This window comes from Somniosus microcephalus, chromosome 24, assembly GCF_052327205.1.
Source record: "Somniosus microcephalus isolate GS21.2 chromosome 24, FLI_Smic_1.0, whole genome shotgun sequence".
Classification (NCBI taxonomy): domain Eukaryota; kingdom Metazoa; phylum Chordata; class Chondrichthyes; order Squaliformes; family Somniosidae; genus Somniosus; species Somniosus microcephalus.
The window spans coordinates 11,966,084-11,982,702 of NC_141010.1; the positions used below are offsets into that span (position 1 = coordinate 11,966,084).

Consider the following 16,619-nt stretch of genomic DNA (forward strand, 5'->3'; position numbering starts at 1 on the left):
TTAGATAAGGAGACCAAAACTGTGCCCAGTACTCCAGGTGTGGTCTCACCAAGGCCCTGTACAATTGTAGCAAGACTTCCTTACTCTTATACTCTGACCCCCTTACAATAAAGGCCAACATGCCATTTCCCTTCCTTATTGCTTGCTGTACCTGCATGCGAGCTTTCTGTGTTTCTTCCCCAAGGACACCCAAATCTCTCTGAACACCAACACTTGAAAGTTTCTCACCATTTAAAAAATATTCTGTTTTTCTATTCTTTATACCAAAGTGAATAACCTCACATTTCCGTACATTATACTCTGTCTGCCACCTTACTTCCCACTCACTTAGTCTATCTATATCCCTTTGAAGATTCTTTGTGTTCTCCTCACAGCTTACTGTCCCACCTAGCTTTGTATCATCAGCAAACTTGGATGCATTACACTTGGTCCCTTCATCTGGGTCATTAATATAGATTGTAAATAGCTGAGGCCCCAACACTGACACTTGCGGCACACCAATATTTACAGCCTGCCAACCTGAAAAAGATTTGTTTATCCCTACTCTCTGTTTTCTGTCCGTTAACCAATCCTCTATCCATGCTACTATATTACCCCAGCAGTTAGACAACATAAAGGGAAATAGCAAGGAATCTTATCAGCACATTAATCTACAATATATAATAATCTTACATTCGTGCACAAATCCTTCTGCATAACTTGACTTCCCGATTTCACCTTTTTGTCACACATTTGTTGTAGCGCTTCCGTGTTGTAGGACTTCATGAGGAGGGCAAATTGGTCAATTTATCCCCATTTTTGCCTCCTTTGCCTCCGCTACCATCCCACTACCAAAACTGTGGCAGTTTTAAGAAGCATTTTTTTCTCGAGTTTCGGCTCAAACTCATTTGCAAATCGTCCAAAGCAGAACCTGCCATGAACCAACGCAATCGGGCAACGTTTGAAAATGTATTTTTTTTAAAACTGCCTTAAAACTATTCATTGATATGTTGAAGAGCGGTAACTGGGCGCAGTTTGATTAATACAGCTGAAAATGGGGTTATCACGATAAATAAACATTTTGAATCACAGTGTCAATCCAGCACCTGTGAGGAACATGGTTTTAAATAATTGAAAATTACTTTTATATAATATACAGAAACATTCGTTCGTTATATAGGGGTACAGTAGTCAGCTCCTTATTAAATTAAAACAAAATTATATTGAAAAGTTTTTAATATGTGCTGATTAGTGTCCTTGTGCCAAAAAGAATCAGTTCAATTTTTGGAGCCTCCTTGAAAGTCAGCAAACGAGTGCAATAAGCAGAAAATCCCGATGGTGATTAATTCGACCTGGGGACCAGGCCAGTTTTGTGGGCGGGGCCAGCTACCACCGCGATGTTTTTTTAAGTGGCGCAAAAAATAGCAGCAACTCGATTTGCGCTGGGCGTAATTTCCACTTAAAATTCCGTGACTTTTTCTGCAGGTTTCGTCGATTTAAGGTGAATTGCACTGAAAAAACCAGCACAACCGAGCGGCAACTCCAGTTTACTGTTGCCAATTATAAATTCCTATGTCGATATTTATTATGGGTCTTGTTTACGTGAACTTGACAGTCTGGTTGCAGAAACTAGCCACGTAGTTCAAATGAAAAGAGGTAGGGATTGTGATGCGAGTAAGTGGGTGGGACAAAGAGGAATGAATAGTGGGAAGATGAAATAGTAGGGAATGCAAAGGGGGCAAATGTGGGGATAAACTGACCCATGTGCCCTCCCCGTGAAAGATCATGGGAAGATGGAATCATATTTTAGGCCACAAACCTTCCTTCCTGAGAGTGTACTTGAGTTTGAATAAGTGGTAAAGATCCTTAATCTGTGACATGCCTCAGTTAGAAAGAGAGACTTGCATTTATATATCGCCTTTCACAACCACCGGACATCCCGAAGTGTTTACAGCCAATGAAGTACTTTTAAAGTGTAGCCACTGGTGTACTGTAGGAAACTCGGCACACAAATTGCGCAGAGCAAGCTCCCACAAACAGCAATGTGATAATGACCAGATAATCCGCTTTTGAGTGATGTTGATTGAGGGATAATTATTGGTCAGGACACCGGGGATAACTCCCGTGCGCTTCTTCGAAATAGCACCATGGGATCTTTTACATCCACCTGAGAAAGCAAATAGGCCCTTGGTTTAACATTTCATCAGAAAGACTGCACCTCTGACAGTGCAGCACTCCTTCATTCAGCCTGGATGTTGTGCTCGAGTCATTGGAGTGGGACTTGAACCACACAATCTCCTGACTCACAGGCAAGAGTGTTTACCACTGAGACACAGTTACTGAAGAAGGTGAAAATGGAAACTCAGGGGAATGTAGAATAAAACTATGGAGATAAATATACAGAAGCAAGGATGAAGGGAGTAACAAGGGAGCAAAGGGGAAGGGAGGATAAAAAAAGAAAGTGCGACTGAATGTAGGAAGTAGAAAATTCACCAGGTCCAGTTCATATGCAGTGCAAGGAAGTGAGAAATAGGGTAAATGAGAGAAAGAAGAAACCATCACATTCCACTCAACTTTGAAAACAAGTATCATGGCAAAGGATTGAAGGGTGGGAAAAATTATAACCCTTTTAGTCTTACCTCAGCTGTGGGTAAACATATGGACTCCATAGTATGGGATGAAATTAGTGAACAGTTGGAAAAATATGGGCTCATTAGGGGCAGTCACCATGAATCTGTAAAGAACACATTGTGCTTGAATAATTCTACTGAATTTTTCAGGAAGCTCACATACATAGCTAAAGGAATGCAGTCAGTGTTAAGTATACAGCTTTTCAGAAGGTGCAGGATAAAATGCCATATAAGAGATTTTCAGTCCCACTCTCCACTCATTCCGCTCCCCTAGAATATCGAGCCAATTGGGTTCAAAATGAATTCACAGTTTTGACAGGCGAGGAAATATCAGACAGTGGAGAATCGAGCGGTGAGGGTGTACCAGTCACAGGCAGCAGATAGAGGAATCCAGAGCATTTACAGTGAGTATGGAAAACTGACAGATGTAAATGAGAAATAAATATTACTCCAATAAAAATGTAATATTGCAAACAATTTATTTACACCAACATGTTCTCAATCAGTACAAAAAGTGTAGACAAACAATGTCTATTCCCCAAATCTTAGTAAATATCAATAAATTAACAGTGCTTTCTGAACTTATTTACACATTGCATAAAACTGTAACTTTTCATTACATGAAGACGTCACAATGATAAATATCAATACATTAGGAATACACGGGACGAGTTGGAGTGTTGGCCGCTGGGAGAGCAGAAATGTAAAGGTCAGTGCAGGTCAGGGATCAGGTCATGGGTCATTGTTCCGCAACCCTACCATTGAGAGCCAATCAGTGCCATGAAAGCTAGTGACAGAGCCGAGTATTGGCCGGGCATTCCCAGTGCAGGGAGTTGTCACTGGAAGTTCAGCAACTGGAATAAGGAGCCTCATAAAGTTAATTAAATGGAAATAAAAGAGTTAATTTGGGAATGGGGTTTGGACCCACAACCTACTGACTTAGAGTATTACCTCTGAGCCAAGCTGACAACAGTGTAAAATTAGCAATACGTTACATTTACTTATAAAATATATATATTTTTAATTCGGGGTCTTTAAAATAGCTCATCGTTCGCAGTCTGTATTAAACATGTCATTGAGAAATCTTCTGTTCCTTCTCATTTTTGACTTTACACGTTGTGAAAAATCTGCAACATTTTATTGTGTCAAGCAATAAACTTGACTCAATCCTGATGAGATGAGGAGGAAATGGTAGCGCCAGCCGGGTGGGGCAGCCCAGAGAGCTGACACTGGGAAAGCAGCGAGTGGAATAAGGTGTCCCACTGAGAGAACCTGAGATGAAACTTTTCATTGTCGCAGCTGCCAGTCCCTGAAGGAAGGGACAGAGGCAGGATTTTCCTCAGACTCGCCCCAGTCAAAGCTCTAACATTTCATCACAGGCAACTGTCACAGCAATAACTATCAATAAATTAAAATAAATGATCAAACACGGATCAATATCAAAACATTCCTTGTTCTCCATCAGTCACCTTGCACCCAATCGCGATATTACAATACAATATAATATATTAAAATATAATTTAAAAAAAAAAATGCGGTCTTTTAAATAAATATTCTTTGATCCCAGTCTGTACGAAATATGCCTTTGGAAAGTCTTCAGTTTTTTCTTCTTCTGATTTGTGCCGTTATGAAAAGGATCTGTTGTAATCGGGCCCTAGTTTCAGCGCGGATTATTTCCCAGGCGCAGTCACTGAATCTCTGAGAAAGAGAAATATTCAGGAAAATCCATTAGAAAATGAACAGGTTTGAATTGGGTAAACGAAAACGGTCAGTAATCTCAGTAAAATATCAATTTTCCCACCTTCTGTTTGAGAAACTTTCTCAGTTTCCTAAAGTATTTGTGAATTGAGGCGTTTCTCCTCGGCCTGGACTCTGAGCCTGGTTTCCTGACACATTCTTCCAGCTCCTCGAGCTGCCGATCCAGGAGAAGACGGAAGTTTTCCACCTTGTCCCGGGGCCATGTGACTGAGCCCAGGTTCATGCTGTCGATCTTGGTGAGGTGACGCAGTGTTTGATGGACAATCTGGATCCTGTCCTGGGTCTGTGCACAATACACACAAGGACGTTAGAGGGGACCTGTTCCTTTTTAGGTTTCGAGTAGTTATGGAAAAGGACAAGCATCAATCACAAGTGAATATAGTCAACTGGTGTATTGGAATCTAAGATTTGCAGGTGAAACAGTAAATTTGCAATGGAAAGCCTTCAAAGAGGAAATCGTTTGGTGCAGTCTAGACACATCCGCACCAGGGGGAAAGGAAGGGCATGCAAAGCTATCTCTCCCCGGATCACTGAAGATGGAGATTTCAATGAAACAGCAAAAGGAGGCTTATGATAAACGTTAAGCTTATAATACAGTAGAGAACCAAGCTGAATGCAGAAGGTGCGAACTGAAAAAGGAAATGAGACGCAAAGAGAATGTATGAGAATAGATTAGTGGGTGATATTAAAGGGCTCCCAAATGTGTTTTAGAAGCATTAAAAAATTGTGGCTTTCCAAAGGGAATTGGTTAAGTACCTGAAAAAAAATGGCATGGCTCCGGGGAAAGGGCGGGGAGTGGGACTGGCTGAAGTGCTCTTGCAGAGAGCCGGCACGGGCTCGACGGGCCGAATGGCCTCCTTATGTGCTGTAACCATTCTATGATTCTATGAAATAGTAAAAGGATATTCAAAGGATGGGTGGGATCATCTAGGAACCAGAATGGAAGATTAGAGGGGCTTCAATGAATAGAGGGTGCGAGATGATTAGAGGGAGTTAGATAGTTAAAGGGAGTGAGATAATAGGTGAGATAGAGAGAGAGAGCTAGTTAGAGAGAGTGAGCTAGTTACAGAGAGTGAGCTAGTTAGAGAGAGTGAGCTAGTTAGAGAGTGAGCTAGTTACAGAGAGTGAGCTAGTTGGAGAGAGTGAGCTAGTTACAGAGAGTGAGCTAGTTAGAGAGAGTGAGCTAGTTAGAGAGTGAGCTAGTTACAGAGAGTGAGCTAGTTACAGAGAGTGAGCTAGTTGGAGAGAGTGAGCTAGTTACAGAGAGTGAGCTAGTTAGAGAGAGTGAGCTAGTTAGAGAGTGAGCTAGTTACAGAGAGTGAGCTAGTTAGAGAGAGTGAGCTAGTTAGAGAGTGAGCTAGTTAGAGAGAGTGAGCTAGTTAGAGAGAGTGAGCTAGTTAGAGAGAGTGACATGGAGTGAGTGAATGGCTCTTCTGGCACTTTCACCTCAATGGGCGGCTAACACTGGATTTAAATTTCCTGATTAAAATTCTGATCCGTGTGTTTATCTTACTCATGCTTTCTATAAAACTTTTGCTTGAATAAAGTGAAATAAAATAGAGTTCACTCACCTGTAATCCCTCTGAAAGTTTCACCAGATTCAAGGACTTGGTTTTCAGCGAGAGCCTCTCTCTTACACACTGTCGGGGAAAGGGGCCGCCCTGAGAGGAGAAGGCAATCAGTGTTACAATCAGTTCCCTTGAAATACTGGAGAATCGCTGCCTATTAATTGCGTAAAATTACAAACACATCAAACATTTTCTCCTGATATAACTTTCCACAACAAGCACAGAGTATATGGTTCGGATCCGGCTCTGAATGCAGGTTAAACTCACCATTTCATTCAGTTTGCTCAGAGTCTCTGTGTTGAGAACTTGCTGTAACTGCAGCTTCTCACAGCCCAGACTCAGGGTCCCGGGCAACAAGACCAACACAATCCAACATCTCCAAACACTCGCCAAAGCCATGCTGGACCGAGCCAAGGCAAAGCACCGATCTGAAGGATAAGAAACCGAGCGGATTCGAGTTCAGCTCAGAAAACGGTTCTTGTTCACTGAATGAAACTCTGGAAGTCGAAATGCAGCCGCTTGTGATCCCGGAGCGACCAGTTGTGTTGTCGAGTGTGGGTGTGCGGCTGGACACTGTGGGAGCTGTCACTTTAGGAGGAGGGACTGGCGATGTGGGCCATTACAATCCAAAAGTGAAATCGGGCTGCAGGAGTGTTGGAAGAGCTGCAGGAGAGCAATAGTTTGTGCGGTTCCTTTCTGAGGTAAGGAATTCAAAAGCTGGAGATTCCTGAACCAGCGACTGGAAAATCCCCGAGAGAAGGTCCTAACCATAGATTCATTGAAACAGAGAATGGTTACAGCGCAGAAACAGGCCACTCGGCCCGTCGAGCCCGCGTCAGCTCAATGTCCCGTACATTTGTATCAATACTATCAATATGGATTTTGAAAATCTTTATTGGTTTCTCCAACATGTATGGACTCGCATCACGGGGGCACTAAGGGGGCAGATGGGTAGATTGATTGATGGTGGACTCTAATACCCCTTTCCCCTCTCAGCTCACATTCCCCCACTTTCCTTGGTGTCTCCTTGTCCTTCTTCCCTCAGTTTCTGATCCCCACCCTTCAGTTTATAATTTCCCCTCTCCACAGTGTCTGGTTCGCATTCTCCCCTCACACACTATTCGCGGATTCAGAGTCTGATCCCACCTCCCACCAGGGTCTGGTTCCCTCTCTCCCCTCAGTAGCTCATATGTTCTCCGCTCGCTGTTTGATTTCTGTCTACCCTCAAGATCTGATTCCGCACTTCCCTCACCATCACATTCTGCCTTTTCCCACAGTATTGCTTCCCCTCTGCCCTCAGACTCTCATTTCCCCTTTAATATCAGGGCACATCTCTCCTCAGGGGCTGATACCCCTCTCCCCTGTACCTGATTCCCCCTCTCTCCACAAGGTCTCATCTCCCCCTCCACTCAAAGTCTGATTCCCCCTCCACTCAAAGTCTGATTCCTCGACCCCTCACTCGTCGATATCTGGTTCCCTCTCTTTCCTCAGTTTCCAGGGTCTTGTTCTCATTCTCTCTCAGTCCTGATTCTCTCCTCAATATTAGAGCACCCCTTCTCCAAGGTGTCTGGTTTCAATTCTTCCCCAGGGTCTGATCCCACATCCCCCCAGGGACAGACCCCACCTGCCCCCAGGGTCTGACCCCACCAACCCCAGGGTTTGATCTCACCTCCCCCCAGGGTCTGATCCCACCTCCCCAGGGTCTAATCCCACCTCCCCAGGGCCTGATCCCACCTCCCCCAGGGTCTGATCCCACCAACCCCAGGGTCTGATCCCACCTCCCCAGGGCCTGATCCCACCTCCCCTCAGGGTCTGATCCCACCAACCCCAGGGTCTGATCCCACCTCCCCCAAGGTCTGACCCCACATCCCCCCAGGGTCTGACCCCACATTCCCACAGGGTCTGACCCCACATCCCTCCAGGGTCTGATCCCACCTCCCCCCAGGGTCTGATCCCACCTGCCCCCAGGGTCTGATCCCACCTTCCCCCAGGGACAGACCCCACCTCCCCCAGGGTCTGATCCCACCTCCCCCAGGGTCTGATCCCACCTCCCCCAGGGTCTGTGTCACCTCCCCTCAATTTCATATTATCCTTCTCCCCAGTTTTTCATTTCCTCTCCCCCTCAGTGTCTGAATTCCCCTCTTCACTCAGTTTTATGATTCCTCTTGCCCCTCCGTGTCTCATTCCCCATCCCCTCAGTATCTGATTCCAGTTCGTCCTCAAATTTGATTCCCCCTCGCCTTAGGGTCTGAATCCCTCTCTCCCTGAGGCTTTGATTCCTTTCTCTCCCTCGGAGTCTGATACCCGCTCGCCTCAGTATAAGATTACCCCTTTCTTCAGTCTCTCATTTCCTTTCTCCGCTTAGAGCCAGATTCTCCTCTCGCTCAGAATAGTTTCTTTCGCCACGCACTGCCTGATCCCAGCTCTCCCCTCAGCATCAGATTCTTCTTCTCCCCTCAGTATTGATTTCCCACTCTAGTCAGCCCCTGATTCCGCCTATCCCCTGTACCTGATTCTCTCTGTCCCATCAGGGATGAATTACCCCTCTAGGGTTCAGAGAACTTTTGCTGTTACACAGTCTCAGGGAATGATACCAAGAGTTACAGAAGAGAGTCACGCTAACAATTAATACCGTCAAATCAATACTGATCGACCAGTGACTATTAATTGCACAAGTAATATACAACTTCAAACTATTTCTCCAGACATGAGTTATCACAACAAACAGACCATGCGCATTTCGAACCGACTCGGGATGCAGGTTAAACTCACCATTTCATTCAGTTTGCTGAGAGTCTCTGTGTTGAGAGCTTGCTGTAACTGCAGCCTCTCACAGCCCAGACTCAGGGTCCCGGGCAACAAGACCAAAACAATCCAACATCTCCAAACACTCGCCAAAGCCATGCTGGACCGAGCCGGGGTAAAGCACCGATCTGAAAATTGGGAAACCGATCGGATCCGAGTTCAGCCCAGAAAACGGTTCTTGTTCACCGAATGAAACTCTGGAAGTGGAAATGCAGCCGCTTGTGATCCGGGAGCGACCGCCTGTGTTGCCGAGTGATGTGGGTGTGCGGCTCGACACTGTGGGAGCTCTCACTGCCATGGTGCCGGCTTTAAAGTGGGGCATTACATTCGAAAAGTGAAATCGGGCCGCAGGAGTTTTGGCACAGCCGCTGGAGACCAATGATTTGTGCGGTTTCTTTCTGGGGTAAGGAATGGAAAAGCTGGAGATTCCTGAACCAGCGAGTGGGAAATCTCCGACAGAAGATCCCAACCAGCGCCCGGTTCCAGCTCCGTGTTGTGTGGACTCGGATCACCGGGGCACTGAGCTGGTGTAGAGGGAGGCTCTGTATTGGGGGAGTGTGGACATTGCAGAGACCCCGCCTCACAGCCCAGGGGCACCGCTTCATGCCGACTGACTCCGCTCGGATTCACCTGTCGGAGACTCTGCTTCTTAAGGTTGTCGTTTCCGGGTTATTTTCTGGAGTCATTTTCAGACATTGTTTTTAAAGAATATTTAATCCGTTTCGACTCTGAGTCCGAAGGGGATCCCGCTGCCTTTTCTTTCATCGTTTCTTTCTCGACCCTCTCCCGGGAAAGTGTCCGTGTCAGTTTCTCTGTGGAAATGAACCTTGTGTCAATTTCACCGAAAGCGAAAGTGTCTCAGGGAAAGTGACGAGTTTTGTCATTTCCGAAAGTGCGGAGTGATTGTAAACAGAACGGGTCAGACTGAGAGGGCTGAGGGGGAGCTGGGAAAAGGTTTGGGATCTCCGGGATAGCCCCGGTTACACAGGGAATGTCGCAAAATCACTCTCAGCTGCAACTGATCACCTCTCATTTTTCTAAACTCCAGAGAGTATAGGCCCATTCTACACAATCTCTCATCATAGGACAACCCTCTCATCCCAGGAATCAATCTAGTGAACCTTCATTGCACCGCCTCCAAGGCAAGTATATCCTTCCTTAGATAAGGAGACCAAAACTGTGCCCAGTACTCCAGGTGTGGTCTCACCAAGGCCCTGTACAATTGTAGCAAGACTTCCTTACTCTTATACTCTGACCCCCTTACAATAAAGGCCAACATGCCATTTCCCTTCCTTATTGCTTGCTGTACCTGCATGCGAGCTTTCTGTGTTTCTTCCCCAAGGACACCCAAATCTCTCTGAACACCAACACTTGAAAGTTTCTCACCATTTAAAAAATATTCTGTTTTTCTATTCTTTATACCAAAGTGAATAACCTCACATTTCCGTACATTATACTCTGTCTGCCACCTTACTTCCCACTCACTTAGTCTATCTATATCCCTTTGAAGATTCTTTGTGTTCTCCTCACAGCTTACTGTCCCACCTAGCTTTGTATCATCAGCAAACTTGGATGCATTACACTTGGTCCCTTCATCTGGGTCATTAATATAGATTGTAAATAGCTGAGGCCCCAACACTGACACTTGCGGCACACCAATATTTACAGCCTGCCAACCTGAAAAAGATTTGTTTATCCCTACTCTCTGTTTTCTGTCCGTTAACCAATCCTCTATCCATGCTACTATATTACCCCAGCAGTTAGACAACATAAAGGGAAATAGCAAGGAATCTTATCAGCACATTAATCTACAATATATAATAATCTTACATTCGTGCACAAATCCTTCTGCATAACTTGACTTCCCGATTTCACCTTTTTGTCACACATTTGTTGTAGCGCTTCCGTGTTGTAGGACTTCATGAGGAGGGCAAATTGGTCAATTTATCCCCATTTTTGCCTCCTTTGCCTCCGCTACCATCCCACTACCAAAACTGTGGCAGTTTTAAGAAGCATTTTTTTCTCGAGTTTCGGCTCAAACTCATTTGCAAATCGTCCAAAGCAGAACCTGCCATGAACCAACGCAATCGGGCAACGTTTGAAAATGTATTTTTTTTAAAACTGCCTTAAAACTATTCATTGATATGTTGAAGAGCGGTAACTGGGCGCAGTTTGATTAATACAGCTGAAAATGGGGTTATCACGATAAATAAACATTTTGAATCACAGTGTCAATCCAGCACCTGTGAGGAACATGGTTTTAAATAATTGAAAATTACTTTTATATAATATACAGAAACATTCGTTCGTTATATAGGGGTACAGTAGTCAGCTCCTTATTAAATTAAAACAAAATTATATTGAAAAGTTTTTAATATGTGCTGATTAGTGTCCTTGTGCCAAAAAGAATCAGTTCAATTTTTGGAGCCTCCTTGAAAGTCAGCAAACGAGTGCAATAAGCAGAAAATCCCGATGGTGATTAATTCGACCTGGGGACCAGGCCAGTTTTGTGGGCGGGGCCAGCTACCACCGCGATGTTTTTTTAAGTGGCGCAAAAAATAGCAGCAACTCGATTTGCGCTGGGCGTAATTTCCACTTAAAATTCCGTGACTTTTTCTGCAGGTTTCGTCGATTTAAGGTGAATTGCACTGAAAAAACCAGCACAACCGAGCGGCAACTCCAGTTTACTGTTGCCAATTATAAATTCCTATGTCGATATTTATTATGGGTCTTGTTTACGTGAACTTGACAGTCTGGTTGCAGAAACTAGCCACGTAGTTCAAATGAAAAGAGGTAGGGATTGTGATGCGAGTAAGTGGGTGGGACAAAGAGGAATGAATAGTGGGAAGATGAAATAGTAGGGAATGCAAAGGGGGCAAATGTGGGGATAAACTGACCCATGTGCCCTCCCCGTGAAAGATCATGGGAAGATGGAATCATATTTTAGGCCACAAACCTTCCTTCCTGAGAGTGTACTTGAGTTTGAATAAGTGGTAAAGATCCTTAATCTGTGACATGCCTCAGTTAGAAAGAGAGACTTGCATTTATATATCGCCTTTCACAACCACCGGACATCCCGAAGTGTTTACAGCCAATGAAGTACTTTTAAAGTGTAGCCACTGGTGTACTGTAGGAAACTCGGCACACAAATTGCGCAGAGCAAGCTCCCACAAACAGCAATGTGATAATGACCAGATAATCCGCTTTTGAGTGATGTTGATTGAGGGATAATTATTGGTCAGGACACCGGGGATAACTCCCGTGCGCTTCTTCGAAATAGCACCATGGGATCTTTTACATCCACCTGAGAAAGCAAATAGGCCCTTGGTTTAACATTTCATCAGAAAGACTGCACCTCTGACAGTGCAGCACTCCTTCATTCAGCCTGGATGTTGTGCTCGAGTCATTGGAGTGGGACTTGAACCACACAATCTCCTGACTCACAGGCAAGAGTGTTTACCACTGAGACACAGTTACTGAAGAAGGTGAAAATGGAAACTCAGGGGAATGTAGAATAAAACTATGGAGATAAATATACAGAAGCAAGGATGAAGGGAGTAACAAGGGAGCAAAGGGGAAGGGAGGATAAAAAAAGAAAGTGCGACTGAATGTAGGAAGTAGAAAATTCACCAGGTCCAGTTCATATGCAGTGCAAGGAAGTGAGAAATAGGGTAAATGAGAGAAAGAAGAAACCATCACATTCCACTCAACTTTGAAAACAAGTATCATGGCAAAGGATTGAAGGGTGGGAAAAATTATAACCCTTTTAGTCTTACCTCAGCTGTGGGTAAACATATGGACTCCATAGTATGGGATGAAATTAGTGAACAGTTGGAAAAATATGGGCTCATTAGGGGCAGTCACCATGAATCTGTAAAGAACACATTGTGCTTGAATAATTCTACTGAATTTTTCAGGAAGCTCACATACATAGCTAAAGGAATGCAGTCAGTGTTAAGTATACAGCTTTTCAGAAGGTGCAGGATAAAATGCCATATAAGAGATTTTCAGTCCCACTCTCCACTCATTCCGCTCCCCTAGAATATCGAGCCAATTGGGTTCAAAATGAATTCACAGTTTTGACAGGCGAGGAAATATCAGACAGTGGAGAATCGAGCGGTGAGGGTGTACCAGTCACAGGCAGCAGATAGAGGAATCCAGAGCATTTACAGTGAGTATGGAAAACTGACAGATGTAAATGAGAAATAAATATTACTCCAATAAAAATGTAATATTGCAAACAATTTATTTACACCAACATGTTCTCAATCAGTACAAAAAGTGTAGACAAACAATGTCTATTCCCCAAATCTTAGTAAATATCAATAAATTAACAGTGCTTTCTGAACTTATTTACACATTGCATAAAACTGTAACTTTTCATTACATGAAGACGTCACAATGATAAATATCAATACATTAGGAATACACGGGACGAGTTGGAGTGTTGGCCGCTGGGAGAGCAGAAATGTAAAGGTCAGTGCAGGTCAGGGATCAGGTCATGGGTCATTGTTCCGCAACCCTACCATTGAGAGCCAATCAGTGCCATGAAAGCTAGTGACAGAGCCGAGTATTGGCCGGGCATTCCCAGTGCAGGGAGTTGTCACTGGAAGTTCAGCAACTGGAATAAGGAGCCTCATAAAGTTAATTAAATGGAAATAAAAGAGTTAATTTGGGAATGGGGTTTGGACCCACAACCTACTGACTTAGAGTATTACCTCTGAGCCAAGCTGACAACAGTGTAAAATTAGCAATACGTTACATTTACTTATAAAATATATATATTTTTAATTCGGGGTCTTTAAAATAGCTCATCGTTCGCAGTCTGTATTAAACATGTCATTGAGAAATCTTCTGTTCCTTCTCATTTTTGACTTTACACGTTGTGAAAAATCTGCAACATTTTATTGTGTCAAGCAATAAACTTGACTCAATCCTGATGAGATGAGGAGGAAATGGTAGCGCCAGCCGGGTGGGGCAGCCCAGAGAGCTGACACTGGGAAAGCAGCGAGTGGAATAAGGTGTCCCACTGAGAGAACCTGAGATGAAACTTTTCATTGTCGCAGCTGCCAGTCCCTGAAGGAAGGGACAGAGGCAGGATTTTCCTCAGACTCGCCCCAGTCAAAGCTCTAACATTTCATCACAGGCAACTGTCACAGCAATAACTATCAATAAATTAAAATAAATGATCAAACACGGATCAATATCAAAACATTCCTTGTTCTCCATCAGTCACCTTGCACCCAATCGCGATATTACAATACAATATAATATATTAAAATATAATTAAAAAAAAAATGCGGTCTTTTAAATAAATATTCTTTGATCCCAGTCTGTACGAAATATGCCTTTGGAAAGTCTTCAGTTTTTTCTTCTTCTGATTTGTGCCGTTATGAAAAGGATCTGTTGTAATCGGGCCCTAGTTTCAGCGCGGATTATTTCCCAGGCGCAGTCACTGAATCTCTGAGAAAGAGAAATATTCAGGAAAATCCATTAGAAAATGAACAGGTTTGAATTGGGTAAACGAAAACGGTCAGTAATCTCAGTAAAATATCAATTTTCCCACCTTCTGTTTGAGAAACTTTCTCAGTTTCCTAAAGTATTTGTGAATTGAGGCGTTTCTCCTCGGCCTGGACTCTGAGCCTGGTTTCCTGACACATTCTTCCAGCTCCTCGAGCTGCCGATCCAGGAGAAGACGGAAGTTTTCCACCTTGTCCCGGGGCCATGTGACTGAGCCCAGGTTCATGCTGTAGATCTTGGTGAGGTGACGCAGTGTTTGATGGACAATCTGGATCCTGTCCTGGGTCTGTGCACAATACACACAAGGACGTTAGAGGGGACCTGTTCCTTTTTAGGTTTCGAGTAGTTATGGAAAAGGACAAGCATCAATCACAAGTGAATATAGTCAACTGGTGTATTGGAATCTAAGATTTGCAGGTGAAACAGTAAATTTGCAATGGAAAGCCTTCAAAGAGGAAATCGTTTGGTGCAGTCTAGACACATCCGCACCAGGGGGAAAGGAAGGGCATGCAAAGCTATCTCTCCCCGGATCACTGAAGATGGAGATTTCAATGAAACAGCAAAAGGAGGCTTATGATAAACGTTAAGCTTATAATACAGTAGAGAACCAAGCTGAATGCAGAAGGTGCGAACTGAAAAAGGAAATGAGACGCAAAGAGAATGTATGAGAATAGATTAGTGGGTGATATTAAAGGGCTCCCAAATGTGTTTTAGAAGCATTAAAAAATTGTGGCTTTCCAAAGGGAATTGGTTAAGTACCTGAAAAAAAATGGCATGGCTCCGGGGAAAGGGCGGGGAGTGGGACTGGCTGAAGTGCTCTTGCAGAGAGCCGGCACGGGCTCGACGGGCCGAATGGCCTCCTTATGTGCTGTAACCATTCTATGATTCTATGAAATAGTAAAAGGATATTCAAAGGATGGGTGGGATCATCTAGGAACCAGAATGGAAGATTAGAGGGGCTTCAATGAATAGAGGGTGCGAGATGATTAGAGGGAGTTAGATAGTTAAAGGGAGTGAGATAATAGGTGAGATAGAGAGAGAGAGCTAGTTAGAGAGAGTGAGCTAGTTACAGAGAGTGAGCTAGTTAGAGAGAGTGAGCTAGTTAGAGAGTGAGCTAGTTACAGAGAGTGAGCTAGTTGGAGAGAGTGAGCTAGTTACAGAGAGTGAGCTAGTTAGAGAGAGTGAGCTAGTTAGAGAGTGAGCTAGTTACAGAGAGTGAGCTAGTTACAGAGAGTGAGCTAGTTGGAGAGAGTGAGCTAGTTACAGAGAGTGAGCTAGTTAGAGAGAGTGAGCTAGTTAGAGAGTGAGCTAGTTACAGAGAGTGAGCTAGTTAGAGAGAGTGAGCTAGTTAGAGAGTGAGCTAGTTAGAGAGAGTGAGCTAGTTAGAGAGAGTGAGCTAGTTAGAGAGAGTGACATGGAGTGAGTGAATGGCTCTTCTGGCACTTTCACCTCAATGGGCGGCTAACACTGGATTTAAATTTCCTGATTAAAATTCTGATCCGTGTGTTTATCTTACTCATGCTTTCTATAAAACTTTTGCTTGAATAAAGTGAAATAAAATAGAGTTCACTCACCTGTAATCCCTCTGAAAGTTTCACCAGATTCAAGGACTTGGTTTTCAGCGAGAGCCTCTCTCTTACACACTGTCGGGGAAAGGGGCCGCCCTGAGAGGAGAAGGCAATCAGTGTTACAATCAGTTCCCTTGAAATACTGGAGAATCGCTGCCTATTAATTGCGTAAAATTACAAACACATCAAACATTTTCTCCTGATATAACTTTCCACAACAAGCACAGAGTATATGGTTCGGATCCGGCTCTGAATGCAGGTTAAACTCACCATTTCATTCAGTTTGCTCAGAGTCTCTGTGTTGAGAACTTGCTGTAACTGCAGCTTCTCACAGCCCAGACTCAGGGTCCCGGGCAACAAGACCAACACAATCCAACATCTCCAAACACTCGCCAAAGCCATGCTGGACCGAGCCAAGGCAAAGCACCGATCTGAAGGATAAGAAACCGAGCGGATTCGAGTTCAGCTCAGAAAACGGTTCTTGTTCACTGAATGAAACTCTGGAAGTCGAAATGCAGCCGCTTGTGATCCCGGAGCGACCAGTTGTGTTGTCGAGTGTGGGTGTGCGGCTGGACACTGTGGGAGCTGTCACTTTAGGAGGAGGGACTGGCGATGTGGGCCATTACAATCCAAAAGTGAAATCGGGCTGCAGGAGTGTTGGAAGAGCTGCAGGAGAGCAATAGTTTGTGCGGTTCCTTTCTGAGGTAAGGAATTCAAAAGCTGGAGATTCCTGAACCAGCGACTGGAAAATCCCCGAGAGAAGGTCCTAACCATAGATTCATTGAAACAGA

The 16,619-nt window shown here is 44.2% G+C and overlaps 2 protein-coding genes across 2 annotated transcripts; both read right to left on the reverse strand.

Annotated features, from left to right (window-relative positions):
* Window positions 1–3,084: 3,084 nt before the first annotated feature.
* LOC147101062 (interferon alpha-F-like) lies at window positions 3,085–6,334 on the reverse strand. The gene is made up of 4 exons (XM_085966704.1): window positions 6,203–6,334; window positions 5,939–6,028; window positions 4,411–4,650; window positions 3,085–4,307 (listed from the first exon to the last, which is right to left on the reverse strand). Exons 1-4 carry the CDS (start codon window positions 6,332–6,334, stop codon window positions 4,206–4,208), a joined length of 564 nt encoding a protein of 187 aa, XP_085822830.1. The 3' UTR covers window positions 3,085–4,205.
* Window positions 6,335–14,050: 7,716 nt separating this feature from the next.
* LOC147101063 (interferon alpha-F-like) lies at window positions 14,051–16,230 on the reverse strand. Its single transcript, XM_085966706.1, has 4 exons — window positions 16,099–16,230; window positions 15,835–15,924; window positions 14,307–14,546; window positions 14,051–14,203 (listed from the first exon to the last, which is right to left on the reverse strand). The coding sequence occupies exons 1-4, from the start codon at window positions 16,228–16,230 to the stop codon at window positions 14,102–14,104; spliced, it is 564 nt and encodes a 187-aa protein (XP_085822832.1). The 3' UTR covers window positions 14,051–14,101.
* Window positions 16,231–16,619: the final 389 nt, after the last annotated feature.

Bases quoted from the DNA above. Each gene is read 5' to 3' on its own strand.
- LOC147101063 (XM_085966706.1), bottom strand. From the start codon at position 16,230: ATGGCTTTGGCGAGTGTTTGGAGATGTTGGATTGTGTTGGTCTTGTTG. The intron at 15,925-16,098 runs GTGAGTTTAACC...TTCTCCTCTCAG, and splicing joins TGAGCAAACTGAATGAAATG to GGCGGCCCCTTTCCCCGACA. The intron at 14,204-14,306 runs GTGGGAAAATTG...TCTCTTTCTCAG, and splicing joins GAAAGTTTCTCAAACAGAAG to AGATTCAGTGACTGCGCCTG.
- LOC147101062 (XM_085966704.1), bottom strand. From the start codon at position 6,334: ATGGCTTTGGCGAGTGTTTGGAGATGTTGGATTGTGTTGGTCTTGTTG. The intron at 4,651-5,938 runs GTGAGTGAACTC...TATTGTGCACAG, and splicing joins AACTTTCAGAGGGATTACAG to ACCCAGGACAGGATCCAGAT. The intron at 4,308-4,410 runs GTGGGAAAATTG...TCTCTTTCTCAG, and splicing joins GAAAGTTTCTCAAACAGAAG to AGATTCAGTGACTGCGCCTG.